General features: G+C 47.9%; 1 protein-coding gene across 1 annotated transcript in view; it reads right to left on the bottom strand.

Annotated features, from left to right (window-relative positions):
* The window catches only part of LOC109924457 (pituitary adenylate cyclase-activating polypeptide type I receptor-like), a 178,429-nt gene that overhangs the window by 147,811 nt on the left and 17,404 nt on the right, over positions 1-13,214 (bottom strand). Inside the window, exon 4 of the mRNA XM_048618233.1 lies at positions 5,165-5,262. Within this exon, the coding sequence (XP_048474190.1) occupies positions 5,165-5,262 (98 nt within the window). The remainder of the gene's footprint in view (positions 1-5,164; positions 5,263-13,214) is intronic.

Genomic DNA, 13,214 nt, shown 5'->3' with positions numbered 1-13,214 from the left:
GGGGGGGGGTTTGGAGGTTACACAGTTGGGAGGGTTTTGGAGGTTACACTGTGGGGGGTTTGGAGGGGGATTCAAATCCACTGAAGGATCATGCCCTATAACCAAGCCCCTGAGAATGGAGCAGGTCACTCTGAGCTTCCTGCCCTAGCAGCTACATGCCCCTCTGACCCCTGACCTTCTGCCCCAGGGGTCGAGGGAGCCTGAGTGTGACCACCTTCACCTCCCCATGGACTGAGGGCAGTTAGTGAAGGAGCTCTACAGCGGGAGGAGGGTCTGTTGCGTGGGGAAGTAGGTGGAATTGACAGCCTCCCCCTCCATCAAAAAACACAAGCTCATGTGACAGTGGGTGCAGAGAGAAGGGGGATGGTCACTGAAGGGTTAGGGAGAGCTGTGAAACGAGGTGGTTACTAGCTCCCTTATCAATCCCCCAGAGACAGTGACTGCAGGGATTGTAACGAGATCAGACCCATAGAATATGAGTTCCCTGATTGGGGCTGTTAACCTGGTCCAATCAGGGAGCCCTGGCTGACAGATAGAAACTGGAGTGTCAGAGGTTCTGCTCACTCTGAAAGCTGGCTCTGAGGGAGCTGGGTCAGTGTCAAGGACTCTCCACGTGTAAATAAAGGGGGGACTCGGTGATGGGATAGCAGCCCCCGTGGAGCTGTTTCGAGTGAGACTGGGTAGCAGCACAGAGCAGGAGTGGGGTGTGAATCTGCCATCCGTGCTGGGAGGGCCAGAGCCTCGGCGGGGGGCGCGGGGGGGTAGCTAACACGGGTTGGGTGGCACCACGGATGTCAAACCACCTTCAGGAGCAGCAACTGCACGGAACAGCAACTCTTTCAGGTAAAAGCAAACCTCGCAAAGCTCAGAGCTCCACTCAGACCCAGCCCCCATCGCAGACTGTGCCTGACTGAAAGGAGGGCAACATTTCTGAAGAAGGGTCCTGACCCGAAACGTCAGCTTTCCTACTTTTCTGATGCTGCCTGGCCTGCTGTGTTTCCCCCAGCTCCACACCATGTTATCCTATAACAGCGACGAAGGACAGTGTATCTCGACAGTGAATCTCAAACACCTGCCCTTCGTGTCTCTGTATTCATGTTATAAAATAACCAGTTATATCCTCACGGCTGGTTTAATTACACAGGATCACCCAAAGTAACAAAGCAAATAGCAAATTCACAAAACCTAAACCTGGAAATGCAAGTCCAACTTATCATTTCGATCCATTTACAAGCCAATGGGGCAATTTGGGACAACGACTGGGCTACAATACCCACCAGAAGAGGGCACTTCTGCCATTGGCAGAAACCTTTGCTCCTCCACGTTAATCACTTTGCAAATCCAATCATATTTGTTCCAAAACACAGAGATTCTCAGCCTGGGTCCTGTGAGAGGGTGAACGATGTGAACGCAACGATCCGAGAGGAATTGGATACGTGCAGGGGAGAATATCGCAGGGTTAGGGGCTGAGGGACGGGGAGTTCTGGTTCCTTACCGCCTCTCTGGGGAGGGGTAGTGTTGGCACTTCGAACCTGAGGAACAGTACTATTCCAACTCCACTTCAAACTCTGTTCAGCATTGAGGGAGTGCTGCTCTGTCACAGCAGTGACCCATGTAAATGACACATGGAAACTAGCAGCAGGAGTAGGCCATTCAGCCCTTCAAGCCTGCCATGCCATTAAATACAACCATGGCTGATTGTCTATCTCAATGGCATGTTCTCCTCATCCCCCTTGATGCCTTTAATATCTGAAAAAATGTATCTACCTCTTTGTTGAACATATTCAGTGGCTTGGCCTCCACATCCTTCTGTGGAAGAGGATTCCACTGATTCACTCCCCACTGAGTGAAGAAATATTCACCACCCCCCCACCTCAGTATGGGCCAATTAACCTCTGCTGCACTCCCTCTGTGGTGAATATATCTTTTCTTCGGGAGAAAGACCAAAACCGCACACAATACTCCGGGTGTGGACCCACTGAGGCCCTCAGATATGAAACCTGGAACTTCCCTGAGCATGATGGAGCCTGCACTGGGGAGTAAGGAGAAAGAACATAGGACACAGAATAGTACAGCACGGGAATAGGCCCTTTGGCCCATCGTGTCTGTGTCGACCGCGATGCCATTCTGCACTAATCCCATTTCCCTACACATTGTCCACATCCCTCAATTCCCTCCCTGTCTGTCTACATGTGTCTTTAACGCTGCTATTTTATCTGCTTCTACCACCTCCCCCTGGCAGCACATTCCAGGCACCTACCACCCTCTGTGTAAAAAAACTTTCCTCACATATCTCCTGTAAACTTAGCTCTCTCACCTTAAACCTATGCCCCCTCGTATTTGACATTTCCACCCTGGGAAAAAAAAGACTCTGAATATCCATCCTATCCCAGCTTCTCATAATTTTATATACTTCAGGTTACCCCTCAGCCTCTGATGCTCCAGTGAAAACAACCCAAGTTTGTCCAACCTCTCTGTATAACTAATACACTCCAAACCAGGCAAATATTCTGGTTAAAGAGATAACAAGTTGTATAGCTGGATGAACACAGCAGGCCAAGCAGCATCAGAGGAGCAGGAAGGCTGACGTTTCGGGCCTAGACCCTTCTTCAGAAATGGCCCATCGTGTCTGTGCCGAACGCGATGCCATTTCCCTACACATTGTCCACATCCCTCAATTCTCTCCCTGTCTGTCTAAATGTGTCTTTAACGCTGCTATTTTATCTGCTTCTACCACCTCCCCCTGGCAGCACATTCCAGGCACCTACCACCCTCTGTGTAAAAAAACTTTCCTCACATATCTCCTGTAAATAATCTCCCATTTCTGAAGAAGGGTCTAGGCCCGAAACGTCAGCCTTCCTGCTCCTCTGATGCTGCTTGGCCTGCTGTGTTCATCCAGCTCTACACCTTGTTATCTCAGATTCTCCAGCATCTGCAGTTCCTATCTCTGAAATATTCTGGTTATCCTCTTTTGCACCCTCTCCAAAGACTCCACATTCCTGCAGAATGGCAAGTAGAACCACACAGAATACTCCAAATATGGCCTAACTAAAGTCTTATGTAGCTGCAATATGACTTACCAACTTTTATACTCACTATACAGACCCAGGAAGGCAGCATGCCATATGCCTTCGTTACCACCTTATCTACTGCTGTTGCCACTCTCAGGGAGCTACAGACTTCCACACAACGATCCCTCTGTATGTCAATGTTCCTAAGGGTCCTGCCATTTACTCTATACCTTCCTCTTACATTTGACCTCCAAAAATGCATCACCTCACATGTGTCGAGATTAAAATGCCTTTACCATTTGTCTGCCCAACCTTCCTGTTGTATCCTTTGACAAACCTCCTCACTGCCCACAACTCCATCGATTTTCATGTCATCTGCGAGCTTACTAAGCAGAACTCCTATATTTTCATCCAAATCATTTATATTAATTGTAAACAACAGAGGTCCCATCACGGATCCTTGCAGAACACCACTGGTTACAAAAGCTCCCGTCCATAAGTACAGGATAACACAGTGTGGAGATGGAGGAACACAGCAGGCCAGGCAGCATCAGAGGAGCAGGAAAGCTGTCGTTTCGGAGCTGCCTGGCCTGCTGTGTTCCTCTAGCTCCACACTGTGTTTTCTCTGACTCCAACATTGGCAGCTCTTATTTCTGTGACCAAGCCAATGTTGTATGCAACTTACCACCTCACCATGGATCCCATGTGACTTAATCTTTTGGACCAGCTCTCCATGACAGACCTTGTCAAATGCTTTCATAAAACCCATGTAGACGATATCCACTGTCCTACCCTCCACAAATAACCTTTGTCACTTCCTCAAAGTCCCAAACAAATTTGTTAGGCAAGACCTGCCCACATAAAGCCATGCTGACTATCCTGAATAAATACATTCCCTTCCAAATGCTAGCAAATCTTATCCCTAAGAATCTTCTCCAATAATTTCCCCAACATTGATGTCAGGCTCACCGGCCTTTAATGTCCTCAGTTATCCCTACTGCCCTTAAACAAAGGAACAATATTGGCTAAATCAGGGCAGGACTTATACACTTAATGGTAAGGTCCTGGGGAGTGTTATTGAACAAAGAGACCTTAGGGTGCAGGTTCATAGTTCCTTGAAAGTGGACTCGCAGGTAGACAGGATAGTGAAGAAAGCGTTTGGTATGCAAATGTTTATTGATCAGTGCATTGAGTACAGGAGTTGGGAGGTCATGTTGTCGCTGTACAGGACATTGGTTAGGCCACTTTTGGAATATTGTATTCTGGTCTCCCTGCTATAGGAAGGACATTATTAAACTTGAAAGGGTTCAGGAAGGATTTACAAGAATGTTGCCAGGGTTGGAGTATAGGGAGAGGTTGAATAGGCTGGAGCTATTTTCCCTGGAGCATCAGAAGCTGAGGGGTGACCCTATAGAGGTTTATAAAATCATGAGAGGCATGGATAGGGTGAATAGACAAGGTCTTTTCCCCAGGGTGGGGGAGTCTAAAACTAGAGGGTATAAGTTTAAGGTGAGAGGGGAAAGATTTAAAAGGGACCTCATGGGCAACTTTTTCATGCAGATGTTTTTTTTTATTCATTCATGGGATGAAGGTGTTGCTAAACAGGCTGGATTCCTTGCTCATCCCTAATTGCCCAGAGGGCAGTTCAGAGTCAACTCCATTGCTGTGGGTCTGGAGTCACATGTAGGCCAGACCAGGTAAGGATGGCAGTTTCCTTCCCTAAAGGACATTAATGAACCAGATGGGTTTTTCCTGACAACTGACAATGGATTCATGGTCACCATTAGACTCCTAATTCTAGGCATTTATTGAATTCAAATTGCACCATCTGCCATGGCAGGATTTGAACCCAGGTCCCCAGAATGTTATCTGGGTCTCTGGATTAATAGTCCAGCGATGATACCACTAGGCCATTGCCTCCCCACCTAACCTCTGCATACAAAAGCTTTTCAGTGACGATATTTTGGGGTTGAAAGTTGCCCATGAGTACTGTGTGAGCAGTGTTGGGATGTAGGATGGGGGAAACAGCTGTTATAATTTGGTCGGATCTGCACAGTGTCCATTGTTGCTTCAGAGTTCATGGTCCTACCTGGGGTCCACACACCTTGAGTTAGAGAAAGGGGTAAGAGGTCCTTTTTTAATCATTGACTTACCGAAAGCGACAGAGTATAATCATTGCAATTGCTAGAGAAACCAGGGAGGTGCTGTAACCCACAGTGTAGAGAGCTTTCACGGATACATAGTACAGATCCTGCAAAAGAGAAAAGGAGACCAGGTAAAAATAGTGTTATTACAGGTTAAAAATGGGGGAGGTCATAGGGACATTGAAACCATCCACCTCCTCTTGATCAGCACCTCAAACCATCGCTCTCTCCAACACCATCTCAGCAATATCAGAAACATCCAGAAGATCACACCTTCATCAGAGTCCAAAACCGGTTCATGTGATACCAGGACACATGAAGAGATATTAGGATCATGGATACCGTTTGAAGGAGCATCTTAAAGGGGGAAGTTGTTGACATCATGACAATGAGGCCTGGAGTGCTGAAACCAAACCTCAGCCAGTCGAGCAGCTCTTGAGGAGATTATGGTGAAAAATGAACCACAAATAAATCCCAATAGAAGAGGCACATACCTGATAAGGCTTTTACATCTCAGCAACATGTGCAGGTTCCATTGTACCGATGGCAGGAAGCAGACATAACTGGCACCGAGTATAAACCTTTAGGACTGCATAAGACTTCTCTTTGAGTCACCGAGTGGCTGTGTTGTGGGTGAAACTTTCCGTTAGCTCATGGGTTACTACAGCTCTCCCATCCACGACAGCAGGCAGGGAGGCAGGGTGGTATTGGGAGGAAATTCCAGAGGTCAGGGCCCAAACAGCCAAGACCCGGTCAATGACAAGACAATAAAAATCGCAGAAAGCACAGGAGGCCCTGGTCAGAGGAGAACTGGCATCTTGGAGCTCCATATCTCTTTTACTCCATCGCCAACTGGGCCAGCATTTCTTGCCCATCCCTAGTTGCCCCTTGAGAAGGTGGGGGTGAGCTGCCTTCTTGAACCGCTGCAGTCCTCCTGCTGTGGGTTGACCCACGATGTCCTTAGGGAGGGAATTCCAGGATTTTGACCCAGCAACTGTGAAGGAACGGCGATATATTTCCAGGTCAGGATGGTGAGTGACTTGGAGGGGAACTTGCAGGGGGTGGTGTTCCCTTGTATCTGCTGCCCTTGTCCTTCTAGATGGAAGTGGTCGTGGGTTTGGAAGGTGCTGTCTGAGGATCTTTGGTGAGTTTCTGCAGTGCATCTTGTAGCTGGTACACACTGCTGCTACTGAGCGTCGGTGGTGGAGGGAGTGGGTTCTTGTGGATGTGGTGCCAATCAAACGGCTGCTTTGTCCTGGATGGTGTCAAACTTCTTGAGTGTTGTTGGGGCTGCAACCATCCAGGCAAGTGGGGAGTATTCCATCACACTCCTGACTTGTGCCTTGTAGATGGTGGACAGGCTTTGGGGAGTCAGAAGGTGAGTTACTCCCACAGTATTCCCAGCTTCTGGCCTGCTCTTGTAGCCGCTGTGTTTATGTGGTGAGTCCAGTCAGTTTCTGGTCAATGGTAACCCCCAGGATGATGATAGTGGGGGATTCAGTGATGGTTAACACCATTGAATGTCAAGGGATGGTGGTTAGATTGACCCTTATTGGTGATGGTCATAGCCTGGCATTTGTCACTTGCCATTTGTCAGCCCAAGTCTGGATATTGTCCAGATCTTGTTGCATTTGAACATGGACTGCTTCAGTACCTGAGGAGTCACGAATCGTGCTGAACATTGTACAATCATTGGCGAGCGTCCCCACTTCTGACCTTATGATGGAGGGAAGGTCATTGATGAAGCAGCTGAAGATGGTTGGGCCTAGGACACTACCCTGAGGAACTCCTGCAGAGATGTCCTGGAGCTGAGATGATTGACCTCCAACAACCAAGACCATCTTCCTATGTGTCAGGTATGACTCCAACGACCAGAGAGTTTGCCCCCCGATACCCATTGATTCCAGGTTTGCTCGGGCTCTTGTTTCCAGCGGCAGCATTGTAAGCCAGAGTGCCAACGGGAAGGTAAGGTTGTTTTTTTTCTCTAGTATAAAAACTTATCTCGTGCAGCAGCGGCCTTCTTGTTTTCAGTGGCGGGTGTGTGGAGAGAACGCGAGCCAGTAGGGAACTGATATATTCGGGCATTGGCTAAACCCGAAACACTACACGTGTAGCGTCTCCCACCCATCCTCCTCCTCTAACCAAAAAAAAAAGACTGTGTGGAGGGTCGGTAAGGTAAGGCTCTTTTAAAAAATTCTTCTGGAAATCTAGAGTAGAGGGAATGGAAGCTTGGACAGTTGCATGCTCCTCTTGCAGGATGTGGGAGGTCAGGGTCACTGCTGGTGTCCCCTCTGACTTCACCTGCGAGAAGTGCACCCAACACCAGCTCCTCAAAAACCGTGTTAAGGAACTGGAGCTGGAGCTGGATGAACTCCGGATCATTCAGGAGGCTGAGGGGGTGATAGAGAGGAGTTATAGGGAGGTGGTCACACCCAAGGTACAGGAAAAAGGTAGCTGGTGACTGTCAGGAAGGGGAAAGGGGATAGGCAGACAGTGCAGGGATCCCCCGTGGCCATTCCCCTCAATAATAAGTATACCATTTTGGATAGTGTCGTGGGGGACCCACCAGGGGAAGGCCATGGTGGACAGGTCTCTGGCACTGAGCCTGACCCTGTGGCACAGAAGGGAAGTGGGGAGAATAGGAGAGCAATTGTAGTGAGGGATTCGATAGTAAGAGGCACAGACAGATGGTTCTGTGGATGCGAACGAGATGAATGGATGGTATGTTGCCTCCCGGGTGCCAGGGTCCGTGATATCTCGGATTGTGTCTTCAACATCCTTAAGGGGGAGGGTGAGCAACCAGCAGTCGTGGTACACATCGGTACCAATGACATAGGTAGGAAAAGGACTGAGAATATGAGAAACGAGTACAGGGAGTTAGGTTGGAACCTGAAGCCCAGGACAAACAGGGTAGTTATTTCTGGATTACTAACAGTGCCACGTGATAACAAGGTAAGAAATAGGGAGAGAGTGCAGCTAAACACATGGCTACAGGGCTGGTGTAGGAGGGAGGGCTTCCATTATGTGGATAATTAGAGCACATTCTGGGGAAGGTGGGACCTGTACAGTAAGGACGGGTTGCACCTGAACAGGAAGGGCACAAATATCCTGGGAGGGAGGTTTGCTCGAGCTATACGGGATGGTTTAAAGTAGATTGGCAGGGGGTGGGGAACCGGATTTATAATTCAGAGGATGAGGTATTCAGCCTTCCCACAGACACAACAGGGAGTGAGGTTGTTTATAAAGAAATGCGGTCAATGGAGTGTAATTGTGGACACAGAGATGGTTTGAGGGGTGTACACTTCAATGCTAGAAGTATCAGAAATAAGGCGGATGAACTTAGAGCATGGGTCGGTACTTGGAACTACGATGTTGTGGCCATTACAGAAACTTGGGTAACTCAGGGAGAGGAATGGTTGTTGGAAGTTCCGGGATTTAGATGCTTTTAAAGAAATAGGGAGAGTGGAGAAAGGAGGCGGGGGAGTGGCATTGCTAGTCAGGGCTAATATAGCAGCTACTGAAAGGCAGTTCGAGAATGATATGTCTACAGAGTCAGTTTGGGTTGAGGTCAGGAACAAGAAAGGAGCAGAAACTTTGTTGGGGGTTTTTTACAGACCCCGTAATAGTTCCAGAGAAGTAGAGGAGTGGATTGGGAGGCAGATACTGGAAAGGTGCAGAAGTCACAGGGTTGTAGTCATGGGTGACTTCAACTTTCCAAATATTGATTGGAAACTTTTTAGTTGTAATAGTTTAGATGGAGTGGATTTTGTCCAGTGCGTTCAGGAAGGATTCCTGACACAGTATGTAGATAGACCAACACGAGGAGAGGCCACTTTGGATTTGGTGCTTGGCAATGAACTGGTAGGAGCTGTTGGTAGGAGAGCATTTTGGCAGTAGTGATCATAACTCTGTTACTTTCACAATAGTCATGGAAAAGGATAGGTACATACAGCAGGGTCAGGTTTATAATTGGGGGAAGGATAATTACAATTCTGTTAGGCAAGAACTGGGTAACATAAATTGGGAACAGATGCTGTCAGGGAAGAGCACTATTGAAATGTGGAGATTGTTTAAGGAATGCATACTGTGTGTGCTCGATATGTTTGTCCCTAGCAGGCAGGGAAGATGCGGTCAAGTGAGGGAGCCTTGGTTCTCAAGAGAGGTCGAACGTCTGGTTAAGAGGAAGTAGGATGCTTATGTAAGATTTAGGAAACAAGGAACGGAAAAGGCTCCAGAGGGATACAAGTTATGCAGGAAGGAGCTGAAGAAAGAGCTTAGGAGAGCTATAAGGGGGCATGAGAAAACCTTGGCAGATAGGATCAAGGAAAACTCCAAGCCTTTTTACACGTACGTGAGGAATAAGAGAATGACTAGAGAAAGGGTAGGGCCGATCAAAGATTGTAAAGCGAATTTGTGCCCGGAGCCTAAAGAGATAGGAGAGGTCCTTAATGAATACTTTTCTTTGGTATTCACAACTCAGAGGGACCTAGTTGTAGAGGAGGACAGTGTGAAACAGGCTGGTCGGCTGGAGGAGGTCGATGTTAGTAAGGAAGGTGTGCTAGGAATTCTGAGGAAGTTGAAGATACATAAGTCCCCCAGGCCTGATGGAATTTATCCAATGATTCTATGGGAAGCGAGGGACGAGGTCGCAGGGCTTTTGGCGATGATCTGTTCGTCCTCACTGTCCACGGGTATAGTGCCGGAAGATTGGAGAGAGGCAAACGTCATTCCCTTGTTCAAAAAAGGGAATAGGGATAACCCCGGAAATTACAGGCCAGTTAGTCTTACATCAATGGTGGGCAAATTATTGGAAAGGGCCCTGAGAGATAAGATTTATGATCACTTGGAAAGGTACAGTTTGATTTGTGATAGTCAGCATGGATTTGTGAGGAGTAGATCATGCCTCACAAACCTTATTGAATTCTTTGAAGAGGTGACCAAACACGTGGATGAAGGTAGAGCAGTGGATGTGGTATACATGGATTTAAGTAAGGCGTTTGATAAGGTTCCTGATGGTAGGCTCATGCAGAAGGTAAGGAGACATGGGATAGGGGGAAATGTGGCAGATTGGATTCAGAATTGACTGACCCTTAGAAGACAAAGGGTGGTAGTGGATGGAAAATATTCAACATGTGCTCAGTTACGAGCGGTGTACCACAAGGATCTGTTCTGGGTCCTCTTCTATTTGTGATTTTTGTAAATGATTTGGATGAAGGAGTGGAAGGGTGGATTAGCAAGTTCGTGGACGATACGACGGTGGGTGGCATTGTGGACAGTGCGGAGGGCTGTTCTCGGTTACAAAGGGACATTGATAGGATGCAGAGCTGGGCTGAGAAGTGGCAGATGGCGTTTAACCCTGAAAAGTGTGAGGTGATTCATTTTGGAAGGACAAACTTGAAAGCAGAATACAGGGTTAATGGAAAGATTCTTGGCAGTGTGGAGGAGCAGAGGGATCTTGGGGTTCATGTCCACAGTTCCCTGAGAGCTGCCACCCAGGTGGATAGAGTTGTTAAGAAGGCGTATGGTGTGTTAGCTTTCATTAATAGAGGGATTGAGTTCAAGAGCTGTGAAGTTATGCTCCAGCTATACAAAACCCTGGTTTGGCCTCATCTGGAGTATTGTGTCCAGTTCTGGTCGCCTCATTACAGGAAAGATGTGGAAGCGTTGGAAAAGGTGCAGAGGCGATTTACCAGGATGTTGCCTGGAATGGAGGGAAGGTCTTACGAGGAAAGGTTGAGAGAGCTAGGGCTTTTCTCTTTAGAACGACGAAGGATGAGAGGTGACTTGATAGAGGTGTACAAATTGATCAGAGGTATAGATAGAGTGGACAGCCAGAGACATTTTCCAAGGGTGGAGGTAGGTATTACGAGGGGGCATAGTTTTAAAGTGAAAGGAGGTAGATATCGGGGAGACTTCAGAGGTAGGTTCTTTACTCAGAGAGTGGTCAGGGCGTGGAATGCATTGCCAGAGAGGGTAGTGGAGTCGGCCTCATTAGGGGCATTTAAGCGTCTATTAGATAGGCGTATGGATGATAGTATAAGGTAGGGGTGGAGATTAGATAGACCTTAGGATTAGGGTAAAAGTTCAGCACAATATTGTGGGCCGAAGGGTCTGTTCTGTGCTGTACTGTTCTATGTTCAATGTTCTTGATGCCACACTCGGTCGAATGTAGCCTTGATATCAAGGGCTGTCACTGTCACCTCACCTCTGGAATTCAGCTATTCTGTCCTTGTTTTAACCAAGGCTGTAATGAGATCAGGAGTTGAGTGGCCCTGGAGGAACCCAAACTGGGCATCACTGAGCAGGTTATTTCTGAGCAGATGCTGTTTGATAGCACTGTTGCTGACACCTTCCATCACTTTACTGATGATCAAGAGGAGACTGATGGGGCGGTAATTGGCCGGGTTGGATTTGTCCTGCTTTTTGTGTACAGGACATACCTGGGCAATTTTCCACATTGCCGGATAGATACCAGTGTTGTAACTGTACTGGAACAGCTTGGCTAGGGGAGCGGCAAGTTCTGGAGCACAAGTCTTCAGTACTATTGCAGGAATGTTGTCAGGGCCCATAGCCTTTGCAGTATCCAGTGTCTCCAACTGTTTCTTGATATCACGTGGAGTGAATCGAATTGGCTGAAGACTGGTATCTGTGATGCTGGGGACTACTGGAGGAGGCCAAGATGGATCATCCACTTGGCACTTCTGGCTGAAGATTGCTGCGAAAGCTTCAGCGTTATATTTTGCACTGATGTGCTGGGCTCTTCCATCATTGAGGATGGGGATATTTGTGGAGCATCCTCCCCCAGTGAGTTGTTTAATTGCCCACCATCATTCATAGCTGGATGTGGCAGGACTGCAGAGCTTAGATCTGATCCGTTGGTTGTGGGATCGTTTAGCTTTATCACTTGCTGCTTTCGCTGTTTGGCATGCAAGTATTCCTGTTTGGTGGCTTCACCAGGTTGATACCTCATCTTCAGGTATGCCTGGTACTGCTCCTGGCATACCCTCCTGCACTCTCCATTGACATGTACACAGGACCCAACTCAGCAATTCTCCACCAGTAACACCTTTCAAAACCTCAACTTCAACTACTTAAGAAAGACAACAATATGACCTTCAATTTCCCAACCAACTCACACACCATCTCAATGTGATCAGATAAGGGCCATCGCATTCTAACCGTTGGGTCAAAATCCCATCTTTGTGTAACTCAGTGAGCAACTTCCCCACCATAGCACACACGAGCAGGAGTAGGCCATTGAGCCCATGAAGTCTGACCTACCATTCAGCACAATTTTGGCTGATTGAACACATCAATGCATTTTACCCACCCCAACCCCATAACCCTGTATGCCATCGGTCATCAGATTGCAATCAATATCTAACTTAAACATACTCAAAAATTGAACATCTACAGCTCTCTTTGTGAGAAAGGAACTTGCGTTATCTTGGTCCTAAATGGATTGTCCCTTATTTTGAAATTGTGTCCCTTGGTTCTAGATTCCCCAAACAGGGGAAACCTCTAACCTGCACCTACCCTGTCTATGCATTAAGTATTGTGTCGGTTTCAATGAGATCACCTCTCATTCTCCGAGACTGGCCCAGTTTGCCCAATTACTCTTTGTAGGATAGGCCTGTCATCCCAGGAACAAGTCTGGTGAACCTTTGTTGCATTCTCTCTGTGGCAGTAATATCTTTCCTGAGGTAAAGAGACTAAATCTGCACACACAACTCCAGGTGTATGGTTTAACCAAGCTCCTTTACACGTGAAGCACCACAAGGACTGCTGTGCTTCAAGAGTTTAACTCACCTCCATTTTCACGTCCACCTCCACTTATACCACCATCATTAGCATCTACATCTCCACCGCCATCCCCACCGCTATCCCCACCACTATCTCCACCACCATCTCCACCGCCATCTCCACCGCCATCCCCACCGCTAACCCCACCGCCATCCCCACCGCCATCCCCACCGCCATCACCACCGCCATCCCCACCGCTATCCCCACCGCTATCTCCACCGCTATCTCCACCGCTATCTCCACCGCTATCCCCACC

Source organism: Rhincodon typus, chromosome 2, assembly GCF_021869965.1.
Source record: "Rhincodon typus isolate 14 chromosome 2, sRhiTyp1.1, whole genome shotgun sequence".
NCBI lineage: Eukaryota > Metazoa > Chordata > Chondrichthyes > Orectolobiformes > Rhincodontidae > Rhincodon > Rhincodon typus.
This window is presented reverse-complemented; position numbering and strand designations above follow the sequence as displayed.